General features: G+C 37.6%; 1 protein-coding gene across 4 annotated transcripts in view; it reads right to left on the bottom strand.

Moving 5' to 3' along the window:
* The window catches only part of tbc1d1 (TBC1 (tre-2/USP6, BUB2, cdc16) domain family, member 1), a 53,914-nt gene that overhangs the window by 33,929 nt on the left and 2,290 nt on the right, over positions 1-17,695 (bottom strand). For 3 of the 4 annotated variants that reach the window (XM_032563729.1, XM_032563730.1, XM_032563731.1), the window contains exon 3: positions 58-645. In XM_032563729.1, coding sequence (XP_032419620.1) covers positions 58-645 — 588 coding nt within the window. Of the gene's footprint in view, positions 1-57; positions 646-10,682; positions 10,923-17,695 lie in introns of those variants that run through there. The other variant, XM_032563732.1, reaches the window with a different exon arrangement.

Genomic DNA, 17,695 nt, shown 5'->3' with positions numbered 1-17,695 from the left:
TGATCAACAATATTCAATGAGTGTGATTTTATGGGATTATTCATAGAATAAAATTACCGTAAACAGCATGGTCCGGTTCTCCTGCAGGCTGGTTGGCTGCACCGTCGTCGAGCAGGTGATCGAATCTGTAGTGTTGTTGTTAGAAATTTCTGGACAAAGGCCGTTTTCATCGAGGTGCAGGCTTGGGAAGCTGGAGTCTCTCTTAAACAGAGCAGAGCTCGTCCCAGTGGTGGCGCTTCCTGCTGTACCGTTCCGAACAGAACCATTTCCCAGTCCAGAGGATGGGAAGGTAAACGCCCTCCTGAGCCCATCCACCAAACCTCCACCTCCCTTATCTGTTGTCCCTGAGCCATGCAGCTGACTGAACTTCTCAATACACTCATCTATTAAAGCAGGTGGGGCTTTCTTGTGAGCAACACTCACTCTGCCGCAGAAAAGTACCTCAAACTTTTTAGCAAACGTTGTTGGAGACACAGCAGAGGTGGGAGCGGTGGAGTTTGATGTAGTAGAGGCTGAGGAGAGGCATGTTTCTGAAGAATCACTGCCTTCTGAACTTGTGGACGTCTTTATGGAGTCAGGGCAGATGTCATTGTTGCGTGCTGAGCTTTTGCCAGCCTGCCTCAACGTACTGATGATCTCAGGGACCTAAAACAGAGACACAAACAAAGAAAGCTAAAGTACCTTAATGACACACTCACCGAATACAATTCAGGTATATTGCATTTGAATGTAGGGACTATGGAAGAGAAGAACACATATTCATTCAGTTGAGGATAAGCAAAAGTTTCCTGAAATATCCGCAATAAACTATAAACTTTAGACTGAATTATTAAACGTACACAAATTGTGAGTGGAGGTTTTACAAATGCAGCTGACTTTATGATCTGGCTGCTAAAAACAACATACAAGTCAAAGTGGGGGGGCTTTGCAATTTGAGCACAAAACTGACCTGCAGGGGGCAGTAATGTTGTTGCCTCACCTCACTGTGCACTAACCTGCCTACCACTGTAAAGGGTTATGATTTCCTGGAATCAATGGGCTTTTGCAAGATTGTCTTGTATTAAGAGAAGCCAAATTAGACGTTTCATCACAAAGCTGGCTTTGTTCTTTCTTGGGAGTGTGTTTGGTCCTCATCTGACAAAAGCTTCCCATGCTCATGTTAGTTTCCCCATGTTCTACATGTGATTTATACAGAATAAGAAATTGCAGAGCAGAATATTTAACACATCATCATCCAGACATTTTTGTATTTTAACCTTTAATAAGTTAATAGTAGTACTGTTTTTGCATGTGAAGAGAGCAGCAGACTTTGCTCAAAATAGAACCTGCTCTGTCTTTAAGATCTATAAACTTTATTTCACTCTACTACTGACTAACTGCACCACAAAGGAAATTTGAGGATGTAAAACACACACACAGAAAGTGGAACCAACAGGTCGCTGATAAGTGTGAACTTCCAGCTCACACTTATCTGCCCACATATAAACATTAGTGTGACGTGCTGAAACTTTTGGGTTTTATGAACAGCTGATGATTGAACTCTGTCTCCATGATCAGGAGTTCCTTCAGACAGCATTGCTGAATGGATTTCTTTGTTGTGGACCGAGACTGAACAATGAAGATAAATCTAGGTCGGATTGTGCAAGATGTGTTATGGCTATGTTGTTATTCAGAGAACATCAACATTGGCATGTTGTGTAGTATACTATGTGCAAATATCTTGCAGGCTGATAACTGTCTGGACAGGCTGATAACCGTCTATTTAGAAACAGATTGTTTTTGGTTTCAATATACTGTTTCTACTAAACACTCTCCATAGATATTTTTCTGTTCACAACAACAAAAATGTAGCTTATATCTCCCTACTTAAAACAAAGCTCATAAAGAAAAATATAAAACAATATTTCAGTAAATGGTTTGTTGGAGCTGTAAAGAGTGACACCCATTGATGCAAAAGTAAACAATACTCATTTTAACACAAAGTTAAGGATTATTGGCCTGCTGGCATTTGAATTGGCATAACAAACAATGGCGTAACTGTTGAAAAGAAAAGGTCTGCAACAAAGATACACCAGCAAAAACATAAAAAACAGCCTGTAAATTAGTTAGAACAGATGAATGAGTGCCATCAGAAAATAACATCTGGCTGCCATTTCTGCTTTTCCTATTTTGGTCCAATTTAACACCACCACAGTGGCAGTGTACCAAACCGAGGAACAAAAGGGAGGAAGTAGATGAGCTAAGCAGAAGCAGTGGTTGAGTCACACCAGGAATGTCAGTCGGATGAAATGCCTGAGCAACAAATAAGTTTTACAGACTGAGAGCCAGGTCTTGCTGCATCTTGTCTCGGTATGAGGTGTGCTCAAGCCAGTTAATTTTTTTATGTAATCAAACCAACACCTCTCTAACTATGAGACGACAACATCTGAGAATGCTTAAGGTTTCTGTAATTGGAAATCCAACACATCAACTGAAGTTATATTAATACTTTCAAAATCAGGATGTCAAGGACAATTACAAATGGTTTTCAATTGTTTTTACAAATATAATCCTGAAGTCTGTGGAATTTATTTGTATGCACCTTTGTTGAATCAATACTATTTAAAACCACGACTGCAATTTTTAGAGATATGTCTCTACTAATCACGACTAGCCACTCTGGTCATGAAGGGATTTTTGGCAAGCGGTGTCTACACACACTCAAGAAAATCCAGATTCTTTGCATGTATTATTTATTGCGTGATGGTGAAAAGACTGAGCACTACAAGAAAAGTCTGTCAAGCTTCAAGAAACTCTTGAAAAGCCAGCTCTTACGAGGACATCTCCTGTCCTAGTACCCATCTCTTTCTGCCTGTCACCTCTGACAGAGCCCAACTACTGGTCTTCCTTCTTTATGGATGTCTCAAAATAATTTTGTCACTACTTTTTTTCATGAGCTGTTGAAATTGCTGGGCTATATTAGAGGCTGCACATACACATCAGACAGAGAAATGCATTTTTTATTTGAAGGGATTTTGTTGTGGGTGCTGGGGGCCTAACCATGTGGTACACACTAGGCATCACTGCCGGAAGGAATGACAAATTATCAAGCCTGTATGTTTTTATCCTTGTGACAGCCATGTCATTAGTCTAAATGTTTGCTTCATTAACAAAACTGTAGAGAAAACAACATGAGCTAAAATAAGGACGTTTCTGACAACCAGTCAGCCATTGTTATGAAGATAATAAAACTATCTGTTCTATGTTATTAAAAAGTTAAGAAACTACTGTATCTCAGTTGCACACAGAGACCTGAATTAGAAGACACGTTGTACTCAACAAACAATCTTAGCATTGGACAAGTTTGACTGAACGTGTCTTCTAATGCTACGTTCTATAAACCAAAGCTTCATCTGCTCAATCTCAAAGTTGGCTGGGCTCAACATGAACATCCAGACACCCTGTTTGTCAGCTCTTTGCCACAAGTGTCTACTTGAGAGTAGAGTGGTCTGTTTGTCCACTTACAGACTTTCTGTTTTGCCTTCCCCTCAACCGGCCTATTCCTCTTCCCTTAATTTTCACATTTATTTTCAACAACACCTTGACTCATTTCTCTCTCCTCTTTAAAAGAAACATGGAATATCAGTTAAAGTATGCACTGAGAAGCAGCTGTGGTTAGCATTTCGTATGTTCTCACAGTTTTATCAACAGTCAACAATGAAAATATTCATTTGTTGCAGCCTTGAGGCAATTCGTGTCCTTTCCATTTGATTATATAATCAATTCCAGTGAGCAGGAGCTCTCAGAATATTCCTTGTATTGGAATTTGCTCTATTAAAGTTTTTTTTGTTCTTGTTGTTATTCTCACTTAAATGTTTCAGACCATTAACCTAACTCAGTACAAGACAAATACAGTCTAAGTTAATATAAAATATATAAATGGTTTTCTAAAAGAGAAACAGTCTAAACAAACATGGCCCTGTTGGACATTTGGCTGAAATTAAGGCCATCAATGATCAATTGTGACAAGACATACAGGCCCTGAAGCAATCCCAGATAATCATGTTATTCTGATATGTTAGTTTTAGAACAGATTTAACAGGGTGTACTTTTGTCTCACCAGTCCAGCAGATTTTATTGAAGGATAACCAAGATGTTTTTGATTTCTTTTGCCAAATGTGTCATTTGTGTGTTATTTTTAGTCAGCAGTGGTTTTGGTCTTGAAACGCTTCCATGATGCATTTTTTGCCCAGTATCCCTGTCTTATTGTTGAATAGTGAGCACTGACTTGACTGAGGAAAGTGAGACGATGCTTATTATTAAAAATGTTGTCATTTTCAATAAATTTAGAACTTGCCTTCCAAAGATATTTGTTTATAAGGCTTAAAATATAGTTTAAAAACAAGAACCTTTAAGCAGGAATCAAACACCATTTTCATTAAGCTCACATTTCTGCATTAAAAATGTGTAATGTAATTCTAATTTTCAATTACATTTTCATTTTCTGTAGGAGGAAAATCATTATAATTGACAGGAAATAAAGGCTTGAAAAGATCCACGTTTCATTTAGTGAAATGAGTTGATTAAACGTTTCGATAATATTTTAATTTATTGAATGTATCTGTAGTTAATTGGTTAATCTATGATTTAACAAGGGGGACATTTGTTTTTCACAAAAAGCAGAAACTGAAATCTGTAAGAGGCAGATGCATTTTTTACAGCCCTGCGTATGGCCGGTCATCTGTGTCATTCCATGCTCCTTCTTACAGTTTTAAGGTCATACATTTGAGGAGTGAAGTGAAATGGATGGAAAAAGGGTTTGTCAGATGGCAGCTTCGGCTACAGTCGACTGTTTTGCTCACAGTGGAACATTTATAACAGGCTGATCTCACACAGGAAGGCATCTGGACTCAACCTCATGCAAAGACCCACAGATCGGTCCACTCACAGTGCAGTTATACTGAAAAAAGCTCAAACTCCCTTAGAGAGAATTAAGTACAACTAGCGTAGTGTTAATTTCAAGAGGAAGGAAGTTACACAAGCGCTGCCAAAAATAGAGAAGTTTCAGCTTAGTGCAATAAACAAAGTGAACTCTTTTGGGTTTACCAAAACAGGCAAGTCAGAGGTGATTGTGATACATGAGAACAAATGTAGAATACTTTTCCAAGTACTACAACAAAACTAACCCACACAATCACCTTTTGGCAGGAGGTCAATTATTCAACAAAATTTGGACAAGAAGCAGTACAATTACCAGCCTTTGATTAGCCGTGCCTGATAACTACTGACTTCTTAACTTTAATAGATGTTTATTTACCTGATTTTATTTTCAATGTTGCTTTTTTTCCAGAATGTTTTAGTTGTAACTTTGCCTCTGAATGGCTGCTCAAAAAGAAAGCTAAAATTATAGGAGTGGTGAATAGCATATTGACTCAGTTCTCCAGCCACTGTTGCTAATTTTGCTAGCTTCAAGGGATTTTCAAATGTAGCCGTTCAGCTTTAACCAATTACTATCCAGGAAGCAGGGACGTAGACACAAAGCAGCTGTGCTGTAACAGCTTCATGTAATAGTCATGCTGCTCACTGTGCTGCTTACATGCAGCGTGACTGGCTAAGGTCCTGTACTTTTTACACCTGTCTCTTGAATCAGATTGTGAATATTTAACAAAAATGAAGTTGACATTTATTGTAAAACTCAAAAGGGAAGTAAATTTACTATTTGGGCATAGGTCAGTATGAGATGTTCACAGTATGATAACCTTTACTTAAACTACTGCAGTTTCATTGTTTTTAGTAAAAAAAATAAATAAATAATAATAATAATAATAACTGTAGATGCCAAGAGCTAATTGCTTTAAATTAAAATGGAAAAGCAGTACTTAAATGTAATACTGCCAAATCAAAAACACATATGGATTATTAAGTGAAAATAATCTTTTGCACAACTTTTTAGGTGTTTGATATTAACTTGATTAAAAAACTAAATTAAAATGGATACAACACACTGTAGGAGTTCCCAAGCAATCATATTACAGAGAATATTAAGCAACGTTTAAACAGAGGATCTTGATATTCGATTCTGATTTTTTGCTGAAATCTGATTTTTGTTTTTTTTGTTGTTGGTTTTTGCCATGGTCATTTATACTACTAGTTAAATGCAATCACAATCAGACTTCTGTGTGAACAATTTATGACTCCAACATAACCAGCCAAGGAAGAACATTGACATTACACAGCAGATTACTACTGTTTACAGAAGTAATAATACAGCACCGTTTATGGATCACTTTTACAGTTTACTCAGAAATGGAAGTGGACAGTTTTTTCACAAATAAACAAGACCAAGGAAGTTAATATAAATAAAGAACAGGTAATAAAAACTGCTTTTGTGGAGCATTGACTGCAATTTCTGGAGAGAAGTATGTTTGGATGTGTAGTCAGAGCCAAGAGAGGTGGGATTATGTGATGTGCTTCACTGACTCAGACTTCTTTCATAACTTTCATAATCTTAATTTTCAGCGATTGTTCCAGATTTACCGTGTTCAGCTTCTTCTGGTGCAGAATTATGATGCCTCTCTCACATCAATGACTGCAGACACATTGAAAACAATCAGATATGTACCTGATTCAGTACCGCACATGGAAGTGGAACAAATCAGATTTTAGGGGTTAAATAGTTTTATTAAAACTATTTAACAATGTTAAATAGTTTTAATAGGTCTTTAATAAAAGTAATGAGTGTGCTTCTTTACCTTCACCACCACAAATGTACGTGTATTTTCACGTGGTAAAGATAAAGTGTAGTAGAGTTTGTTAAGCCAGTTGACCTGCAATGCAGCAACAGGTGGGGGAGGGTGGTATATTAATACCCCATTTTCCAAGCAGACTAAGAAAATCATGGTCGCTCTGGCACGTTCTCTAATAGTCAAGTCTTTAACAACTATGAAAGAATGTGCTAGAAAAGTTTGCAACAATGTTGAAACAATAGCTTTAAAAAAATGTAACCTCTGCATCCCCATATACATCTATTGATATGGCACAATCTATGTAATGGGTGTTACACACTGCATTTCTGAGAAATTACATATTTTGTCCTAGATTTACACAAGAAGTGGGAATTCCAATGCAATAATTACATTTGAGGAACAGCATTTTTATGACAAGCAGGGGAATCCCACTAGTGGGAAAACAGAAGAGACAACCGTTTTAAACCTAAATGCATATTAATTATGATGTTTCACTAATGCCAACTAATGTTGAGGAGAACTTTAAGAACTCATTTTGTAAAAATGAACAAATGAAAAAGATAAAGAGGAGGGAAGCATTACTGATGATTTTATAGCTGGTGTGACTGAGCCTAATGGATAGACATCTGACTGGTGAGGTCAAGAGAAAGAAAAAACATAAAAATTACAGAAAAAAATCCCAATAACAAATCAGGTGGCCTAGAAAATCAAAATAAAAACAATGACGAGATGAAAAAAAGTCCCGTTCTCTTCTTTCCACGATCATGTGGCTGAGTCTTGTGCCTTCTAGAACAAACCCAAGTTCAAGGTTCAATATATATTTAACAGAAGAGATGGATCACTAACAGAGAGTGAAAGGCAAAGAAGAAAAGGAAAACATTTAAAATGGTGCAGGTTAGGCAAATGACCCCATCATAAAACACACAAAAAATGATGTCGCTACATGAACATCAGAATAAAGGAAAGCCCCTTCCCCCCCAACCGGGGTGAAAGTACAGCGTATCAGATAGCAGGCAGAAATGACAAGACGATGGGAAACATAAATGGTTTGTCAAATAAAAAACAAGACATATGTTGGTCTTGTACAGTCATATGTCGGTCACAAGAGGTGACAAAGCAGGAGTGGGGAAAGGAAAGGAAAAAAGGCAGACTAAAACTTAACCCATCATTTTCTGGACAGTACTTGGTAAACACCATCTTCAATAAGCTTTCACAGTATTTCTGCCTCAATGACCAAAGTGTTGTCCATACTGGACTTTGCTCGACTTTTTTTTTTTTTAAATTAAATCAGTTGTCCAACTGGAAAGGTTTATAGGTGAATCCCTGAGAGAAGTCATTCTGATGAGCAATGAAGTCATAAAAGCCAACCTATTATTCATTCAGTGGCCTACAACAGTAAAACATGCATCACAGCTCCATACATTACAGCCTGTACTGCAGAAGGATTCCTGGAGCTGCTGGAGAGTTAAGATCCAAAAGTATGTCTTATCAGCACCAACAGACGGCTGAACTAAGAGCTTTACATAGACTGATTCACATGCTGAAGAAAGACACCTGTCTTCTGCTGCAGGATTAAAGTCCTGGCAGGAATACAGCTACCATGACTCACACACACACACACACACACCTACAGTTGGCAGGAGAACCCAGGCATACTGGATCTTCATGCCCACAATAAGACAAGGAATCTGGGAACAAGTGAGCAACCAGCAGCTATAACACCTCAATAATCTGAAGAAAAATCTTGCGTAATTACTGTGTTTAAGGACTACACCACAAACCATATGGAGCAACACAATGAAGAAACAAGGAAACAAGCCACCCATCGCTACCCACCACTATAGCCCTTGAAGCATTAATTTCTTACAAGTCACTCTATATTAGTGATGCAGCGATCAGGTTTTTGTCCTGCCTATTCCAATTTTGACCAATTTAGCTTTTTGTTTTTCTTAAGCCTGTAAGTGGCAAACTAGAAAAATGATGAGGGATTTCGTTTGAGCTAGTAGCTACCAAAAACTGAAAGAAATAGGCAACTGTCCTCATTTACGCAAGAAAACTTAGGTCACTTCTGGTTTTTGTTAAAAGTTTAGAAAAGTACAGGCTGTTTAATGATCCACTTACTGAGGCAAAGTTGTGGTAGTTTTTAGTTTTAATGTACTTAGTTGATAGAAGTGAAAAATAAGATCGACCCATCAAGAACTGTTCAGAGCCGATCAAAGCTAAACTGGCAGATTTTGATATATGACTATTTCATTAATGCCTTGCAATAATCAAGCCTGGTTTGGGTAATTTTCTCAAAAATGTGGTACGTGGCCATTTTTTTTATTAAACAAGTAGGACAAGTACTTTTTTTTACACAGGCTGAGGTTGATTTGCAAAGCTTTTCTGATTCAAAATCAAATCAGAATTTGTAACGAGCTTGTTGTATTTATTAAGGAATAGCTGACTGACGATCTCAAAAACTAAAGATGTAACAACCAAAAAAAAATAAAAAGCTAAAACATAATAAATTATGAGTGACAAAATCTTCAGAACTGTACTGACAGTTTTCATTGTTAACTTCTCTGTAACTAGTTACCTTTTCTCAGTCACATTGAGTAACATTTTGGGGGAAAAAAAACAAAAAAACTTTCCGAGTAGCTGACTTGAATAAACTTTCTGGAGACTACCCACTGTGAGTTACTTCACTGAATGAAGAACAACGTTTTAGCCAGAAATGCATGAGACACAGATACACACACCTACAGTTTATGCTGAAGTGAATCTTCTTGTTTGTACACAAGTTTCATTGTTTTAATGCTGTTTTCTATTTATTCAGCCTCTTGTGCCATTTGAAGGTTGAGAAGATACAGTAAACACTACCTATTGTAACTACTGTAGAAGAAGTTTAACCAGTTCTACATATACCACCTACTGTAAATATTGGTTTAATGTTGAAAAGGTTTAGCTTGAAAATATTTTTTTTTCTGACTGAATTAGTTTTGCAGCTATGCTGTGCAGTATTTGCTTTTCATCTTTAAAATAACAGAACGTATATATAATTGAATATATATTAAAATATTAAATCAGATCTTTTGATCAGCCATTCAGTAATCAGCCAGCTGTTTGTCAAATACCCTTTCCTCTTTAGTTAAGTAATATCCTGGAAGGCTACTTTGTACTTGCACTTGGGTAAAAATATGTTGAAGTATTGCTACTCTTAATTTAATACATGTTTTGATATTCTACCCACCTCTGTTTATTTTGGAGAAGCAACAAAAGTTTAGAGAAAAGGTTCAGCGAATCATACACTGACTATCAGTAGTTTAGCCTTCTGGTACACACTGAAATGACAAAGTAAAGAATAATATACTCTTGTAAATTCCCCCCACTGCTGCAGCAGATATCTCTGACAGGCCCTGTGGTCTCTCAAACATATCTGTAGATATTAAGCAGAGAAGGAAAATACCAAAGTTCAAACAAAACCTTCTAAGTTAAGATAAGTTTTGAGAAGCAGGAAAGTTTACAGTGTGACCTTTTCAAAACTGCTCCTGATTGTCCCGTCCTCAGTGGTCCAACAAATAACAACAATAAGCAACAAGTGAAAAGTGAACCACCCAAAAGTGTCGCAGCGTGACTTGACCCACTTCATCATCCACAGACAAGAACAAAGACATTTATGTCCTGAAAACTGCTCTGTATGCCAGGTTAGAGGCTAAATAAATATAGAAATATTTCTACTGTCTGTTGAATAAAGTTGGTTTGTGCCAGCAGACAATATCAGAGGGCTAATGTAACTGACACCTCATTGTATCCTTTTCCAAGTAGACCGTGGAGAGACTTTCTGGCTCAGGAAAGCTGACTAAGGCTGGCTAACAAGAGGGCGAGCTCATTAAGCTGAGGTCCGCTCCTGTTAATGTTAGCTAACTGTCCACTTAGCATGCAGACAAACTTAACAGCGGTAACAACTTGACTCACATCTTTCTGCTCTTGTTTGTTGTTGAACAAGTTGAATCGCTGGAGTCGCGCTTTCATCCCATCCGCCATAAAAGTCCCAAAAACTGGACCTCAGCGCTAATATTGTGTCCGTTGCTCGTTTCTTGCCGTGTGTTGGACTTCAACACAAATTCTATGGAAAGTTCATTTTGCTCTCTAAAAACCAAGGAAGATCATGCGGTTAGTTCTCCAAGCGGCGAATACAATCCGGCGTTCATATCCGGTTTCAATCCCTCAGAGTAATGAATACAATAATGAATGTGGTGTGCAAGCTTTTATTTTGATGTTTTACGAATTAACTTCCGGCTTTCTTCTAGCACAGCCTTGGATTCTTGACCTGGTTATGCCCTCCAATGTGTTTTGGGGATGGGCTGGACAGTTCCTGTCCGCAGTACTCAAAACTTTAGGCGGTAGAAGTTTTTCCCTGGGTGGTTAACGCTGTTAACGTTACCTCAGGAAGATTATATCAGTTTTCCTCGCTGGTATGCGGGTATGTAAACAGTGTTTCCTGCAGGCAGGCAGACCAATCCCAATCTGGCAAGAATGAATGAATGAACTCCTTTCAGGGGTAATTACTGTGAAAGATCTTGCAAAAGAATTAATGTCAAAGTTGAGCGTCGTAGAATTATGGAGGTCCAAGAGTACCACGATTTAATGAATGGATAAGTGATTATTTCACGTTCTGAATTAAAAATGGAAGTTAAATATACTTGTACATTCATATAGTTATTCCACCATTTATTTTTAAATTATTTGGTCTCATGCTGAATCATTCAGTGAATTTGTCTTATCTGTCAGCCTTCCATCTTAAAATAGGTGGGCTGAGACTGCTGTAGTCAAATATTGGTCTGGAGATTTGATGTGCAAGTTTACTACTTTGACAGGTAATGCTGCTAATTTTAATTATGTTATAATGCACAGCATTATTTTTTCCTATGAGTCAAACAATTTCTCTTTAAAGCATTTAGTAATATGTTTCATACATTACTGAATTAAAATATTATCAATTTTTGTTTATTATATTTAATTATTTCAGTAGTTAATCATCATAAGATGTATGCAATAAGCATTGTTTTAATGCTTAGCTTAATTCTGAGCGTATCTGTCAATTACATCTGGGCACACAATACACACAGTTCAGGTATTATTAAACCATGCACATAAACTACATAAAACAGTATAATTTTGCATTCCCTGATTGCCTTTTGATTCAACAAAACAATAGAACCTGGGGATGTTTACTCATCTTGCAAATTTTCAAACCTTCACAAATGTCACCACCACTTTTAATTGTAAATAACTTGCGATATTTAATTATTCATTGCAGACTGCAAATAAATTTTGCAAAATAGAGAAAAAAAAATCTATAATTTCTCAAGGCATTTACTCTGAGAGACTTTGCACACTTCAGTGGTGACACCCAGTGGTTTAGTTTTAACTGTGCAGCAGAAGGGAAAACCCGTCTCCCCTGAGAGGTTTGCCATCTCTGGAGGCAGAGGAGGAAGTTGAAATTTACAGCTGTACTGCTTAAATTAGTACCTGATCGTTCATTTTCCCACAAATAAGAGCTACTTATTCACAAGACACGCACAAGAAATGTCATGAATGAACAGCAGGACAAGTCTTTAATTTTGAAAAGACAAAAAAACAGTTTCAGGAATACCTAAAGGTTTAGGTTTTATGTAGCATTTATTGCTGTTTTGGATCAAAACGAGTGTGTCATGGCCATCGTTGGAAAACCCATGCTAAGCAAATTCCAAAGCTTTATAAATACTCCTTAAATGTTGCCCTTATATGTAGCCGTCCTCTCTAAGCAGTCATGCTGCTCATGGAAAATTAAAGCGGTTAATAGCCACAAGAGTGGGGCAGGCTATAAACAGAAAGCTAAACTTTCTGGTAGCATTTTGCTCAGTTTGTAATGTAATACAAACTTTCTGGTCATACTTTGTAGTGGTTCTCATGTTCAGTAAACAAAACATGTCCTCGTCATGGAGAACATTTTCTGCATGTTTGCTAAATACAAAGATAACCTCCAGAGCTTGAAACACAACATTTCAACTAATGTAGTTTAGACAACAAAATCTATACGCTGATAAAAATGAAAAACACAAGAATACAACAAATATTATGAAAAGAACATAACTCCATCTTTTAAACACAAAGACAGAGTGCTGATGATTTGGGCTTTTGTTGCAGTCAGTAACCCAAGGAGTTTTTATCATTTCAAGTGGAAATGGATTAGATTTATACTGACGTGATCTTTGAGCAAGAATTACACCATGTCATTGCAAGTAAATTGAAACTAAAAGAGGATAATATAGAGAATTGCCTCTTTTCAATTCTTGCAGTAAATTATATAATTCATACTCCTGGTTGCCTGACTAGAAGTGCCAAATAGGTTTTAGTGGCCTACCCTCAGTCCTGATTAGAATATGACAGAATATCTGAAGATGGAGCTAAAGATTAGGGTGATGACAAGGAGGCCTTCCATCCTCAAAGACATGTGAAAGTCTTCATGTCTCTCTCAATAGAATTAAATAAGAATAAATAAAGAAAATGCTTTCTAAAATGGGATTTAGTGTGTAATGTGTTTCTAGTTAAACATTCTACCAACAGCCTTGACATCAGTATGACCACTGAACAGGATTTTTGGACAGCTTTGAGATTTATCTTTGTTGATGCAGAGATGCTAATTTAAGACACTTTCATCCAGACTTGATTATGTTCATCTAACCATGTGCTCATTAAAATGTTGCACAAATTCATAATCCTGAGACTAAAAGCAGAAAATGTATTCATCCTTTGTTTTTTGTTCCTTAAGTCTGCAACACCTCTCCATATCTCTCAGACTACTTAAACCCACTAATCCCTCATGTGGTTCTTTCTCCAAAGATCCTAAAATCGGTAGGTGCTATGCTACATTCCAAAGGGATTTCTGGGATACAGTATTTGGTGGGATATTTTACTTCTGTGCTTTAGAACTCTGCTTTAGAACTATGGTATTATTTACCATAGGTGTCATTTTCTCTTTGACACCTATGGTAAATAAGATATATTTACCATAGGTGGGGCTTTGACTGGGATTTATACCTACACCAAATTCCGGTCTTACTTATTTACTTATTTATTTAAGTTTTCTCTGTATTTATTTTTAAGTATATGTCTCAAACTCAAAGTAGCACAGAAATGATCTAAAACATTTTTATATGGAATAGTTATTTATATGGTATACAGTTTCAGCAGCATCATAATTAATTTGACATTTTCTGTTTTAATAATAGTAATTGACTCTTGTTATTTATTTTTGATTACATTATTGCATCAATGCCATTAAACTGCTTGGGTAATTTTTACCCAAGGACATCATATTGTGAGAATCTAACATTATCTACATTATATCTTCACTTGTTAAGTGAAAGCTATACTGACAATTTATCAACTGTGTTTGTGTTCTCTAGATGTGGCGTAAACCCACAATAAATGTTTTAGTTTTATGGTGTGCAAATAGCCAGACTAGTTTCAAATTTAGGTCATTTGTGGGTTAGAAAACCTTTAAAATATGGTTTAATAATGCTGTTTTATAAAGTAAAAAACAAAGCTGTATGACGATCTCACATTGCCTCGTAATTACTGCCTTCATTAAAAGCAGATCTACATGTGCGTGTGTGTATATGTGTGTGTTACAGCTCAGCTTGACAGAACCGGATCACAACAGGTGGTCAGTCTGACATCATCGCCACCATCATCCTCACATTTCTAACAGGACTTGAAGCATAGCTAGAACAACAAGCACTCACGCGCTCATAAACTCCACAACAAACACACTATGACAGGAAGTGGTCTCCATGGTAACATGGTTTCATATCCTGGCTGGGCGACATGATGCACTCTCCTTTTCTCTCAGACAAGAAACCCCAGAAACACACTAAGACTTTTAAAGTCTGTGTTTATTTCTGCTACGGCGTGCGCTCAGTAATATTTACAGTACACTCCACAGCACATGGAGGCTGTGCACACAGCCGAAGCATGCAAGTATTTGCTATATGACCCCCAGTCTCAGAACATGTGCGCATGTATCATGTGAGCAGCAAGGGGGACGTAGGGGTTAAGGTCATGCTGACATTTTGCTTTGCATCTTCCTTTAGCTTCGCATCTAATATCCCTCATTGTCTTTGGTATGTTGAACTGTGGGATGCTATCTGATGTCTCTGACCCGACGCCCGCAGCAGCTGCAGCTCTGCTGCTCCTACAGAGGCTTTTGGAAACTCGCGGCATGTGGAGGAAAGTTGAAAGGATTAGAGGTCAGCAGAGTGTGTTAGCATACACACACAGTGTTATGTGTGGTGGCGAATGGGATAAAAGCCCAGCGTAGGTGGGCTGCAGAAGGATGTCCGATTAAATACCAGTGCAGTCACACTGAACCTCCAGCCAGCTTTTTGTCATATAAATAAACACAAAGAACAAATATAGTCCCTGCCACACTGACCCTTGCTCTTAATCCCTATCTCCATCTGACATGCCATATATCTTTTAAACCGAATCAATATTTACAGCTTGAGCTTGTGTTGATGTGTTTATTACCTATTCTAGGAGTGCTCCCTTTGATTTATGGAAATGCATATGTACTCATTTGAGTCTGGCGAGTAGCTGGAACATCCTCTTAGATTTGGTTTAAAGGTCATAATTCATGTCTCCTTTAGAGTTATGCCTTATCGTGTCGCATGAGTTCTGTAAGTAGACTTCAACATGGTGCTCTGTGGAAACATAACTGGGACTCCAGTCAACCACAGTACTTATACTGTGGTTGACTGGAGTCCCAGTCAATTATCCATAAAAGCCATTATCCATAAAAGGAGAAGAGTGTGGAAAAGTGGTGAACCTTTCTAGCAGTGACTGGCCTAACCAAAATGACTCAACTGGGAGGTCACAGAAAATCCAGGAACAAACTCTAGAGCACTACAGGCCTCACTTGCTTCGCTTAAGGCTTATCAGAGGTTCATGTTGAGAAAAAAAAAGAGATTGGAAGAAAAATGACATCCGGGGAGAGTAACATCACTGCAAAGCAAAATCAAAACAATAAGGCCACTCTCATGTTTTTCAACACATATCTCCATGGGTTCATCATTATGATGCAAAATTGAAAACTGGCACTTCTGCCAGCCACCTTATTGTCAGCTCCCTCAACTACCAATACGGAAAAAATATTTTTTATGGACGGAGGGAACATAACAGTGTCTTATGTAAATGTGCACCAGGTTTTTTTTCCTTTCTCATTTTGTTGTTAATAAGCTTAGCGAAAGAGTTTAGAGCTAGATTTACTTCAGAAACTGTCTCTGGGATGTTCATTTTAAGTGGAAACTGCTCTTTGCTGACATGAAGAGAATTTGTTCATCAGATCACATACGCCAACAAATAGCAAAATACAAATCTGAGAAAGGATAGTTACAGTTTTACTCAATATGTTCATCTGTCTCCAAGCAGTTACAGGGTTGAAGTCCGCTGGATGAGCCGGAACTGGTCTGATCTCAACTTACAGCTCCTCCAACATCATGTGTACAATCCAGAGCTGTTATAATCTCTTTGGTATTACGGTGGTCTACTGTAGATTTACCTTGGTTTGATTGGTCTGTGCTGTTATTCTCATGTTTATAATTTTTCTCAGTATTTCTTACACCAGTTGCCCATGTTTATCTACCATCCGGCCTCAGTCACTGATTGCAGTCATTCAGCTGCTGTTAGTTTGCCATTATCTCCCATCTGTATACATTCTGCCTGTTTGATGATTGCCATTGTCTCCACCTTGGGACATGTTCCTTAATCCACTCTGCTATTTCAGGTCTCTGTCATTTACGGTTTAGTCTGGTTTACTTTCTCCATCGAGACTTTGTGCTTTTAGTTTCAACAAGACAACAAAGCTGTGTTTGTTTGCCACCTGCTGCTTCCTGCGCCTGGGTCCTTGACTTTTCCATCACCTGTTTAACTTCAGTTCAGTCTCACCAAAACTTGCAGCAGACCTAAACCTAATTTCTGTCCTTATTATGTTGATTTAAGGAAACTTGAGAGAAATTAACACTTTGAGGATATTTATTCAAGGGAACAACAGAAAATGATCATCTAGTCATAAGGACCAGTCGTAATGCATATATCTAAAGAACCTGGCAGAAATATTCAAACCTCTTTAACTTTTCCACATTTTGTCATGTAACAACCAAAGCTTCAGCATATTTTATTGGATTGGTGACAGACCAACACAAAGTGCAGTGTTTTTATAAATTGAAAGGAAAACAATAGTTTTATAGTTGTGTGCAGTTGCAGCTTCAAGTCTTTATGGATATGTCTGCACCAGCATTTCACACTTGGACATTAAAATCTTTGCTCTTTTTTCTTTTGCAAAATAGCTGAAGATTGGAATTAGAACACCTGTTAATGTCTATTTTTAAGTCTTGCCACAGATTTTTATCTGGATGTAGGGCTAGACTTTAACAGGACTTATCTAATATGGAACCATACTTTGATCTATTGTATCCCATTGTAGCTCTGATGTTATGTTTAGGGTCATGGTCCTGCTGGAAGGTGAACCTTCACCACAGTCTGACAGCTTTTCTTCCAGGATTGCCCTGCATTTAGCTACAGCTCTCCATCAATAAAGAAAAAAAAACCTCATAGCAAGGATTCTGCTGCCAACATGTTTCACAATGAAGATGCTGCGTTCAGAGTGATGTGCAGTGATGGTTTTCCACTATAAACTGCATTTATTATGCAGGACAAAAAGCAGTAAGACCACAGCACCTTCTTCTACATATGTGTCGCATTCCAACATTGGCTGCATTTTGCCAAAGTCCCATAAAGGCCAAATCTGTGGAGTACAGCACTATAGTTGGCAGTTTCTTGGAATCATATCCTCTATTTCCACAGGTTAGGTGAGCAGCTGTACCAAAATCAGCTTGCAGTTGTATAATATTTTTTTCTGTTTCCAGATGATGAATTGAAAAGTG

This window comes from Xiphophorus hellerii, chromosome 5 (assembly GCF_003331165.1).
Source record: "Xiphophorus hellerii strain 12219 chromosome 5, Xiphophorus_hellerii-4.1, whole genome shotgun sequence".
NCBI classification, from domain to species: domain Eukaryota; kingdom Metazoa; phylum Chordata; class Actinopteri; order Cyprinodontiformes; family Poeciliidae; genus Xiphophorus; species Xiphophorus hellerii.
The sequence above is the reverse complement of the archived record's forward strand: the minus strand, read 5'-3'. Positions and strand labels throughout refer to the sequence as shown.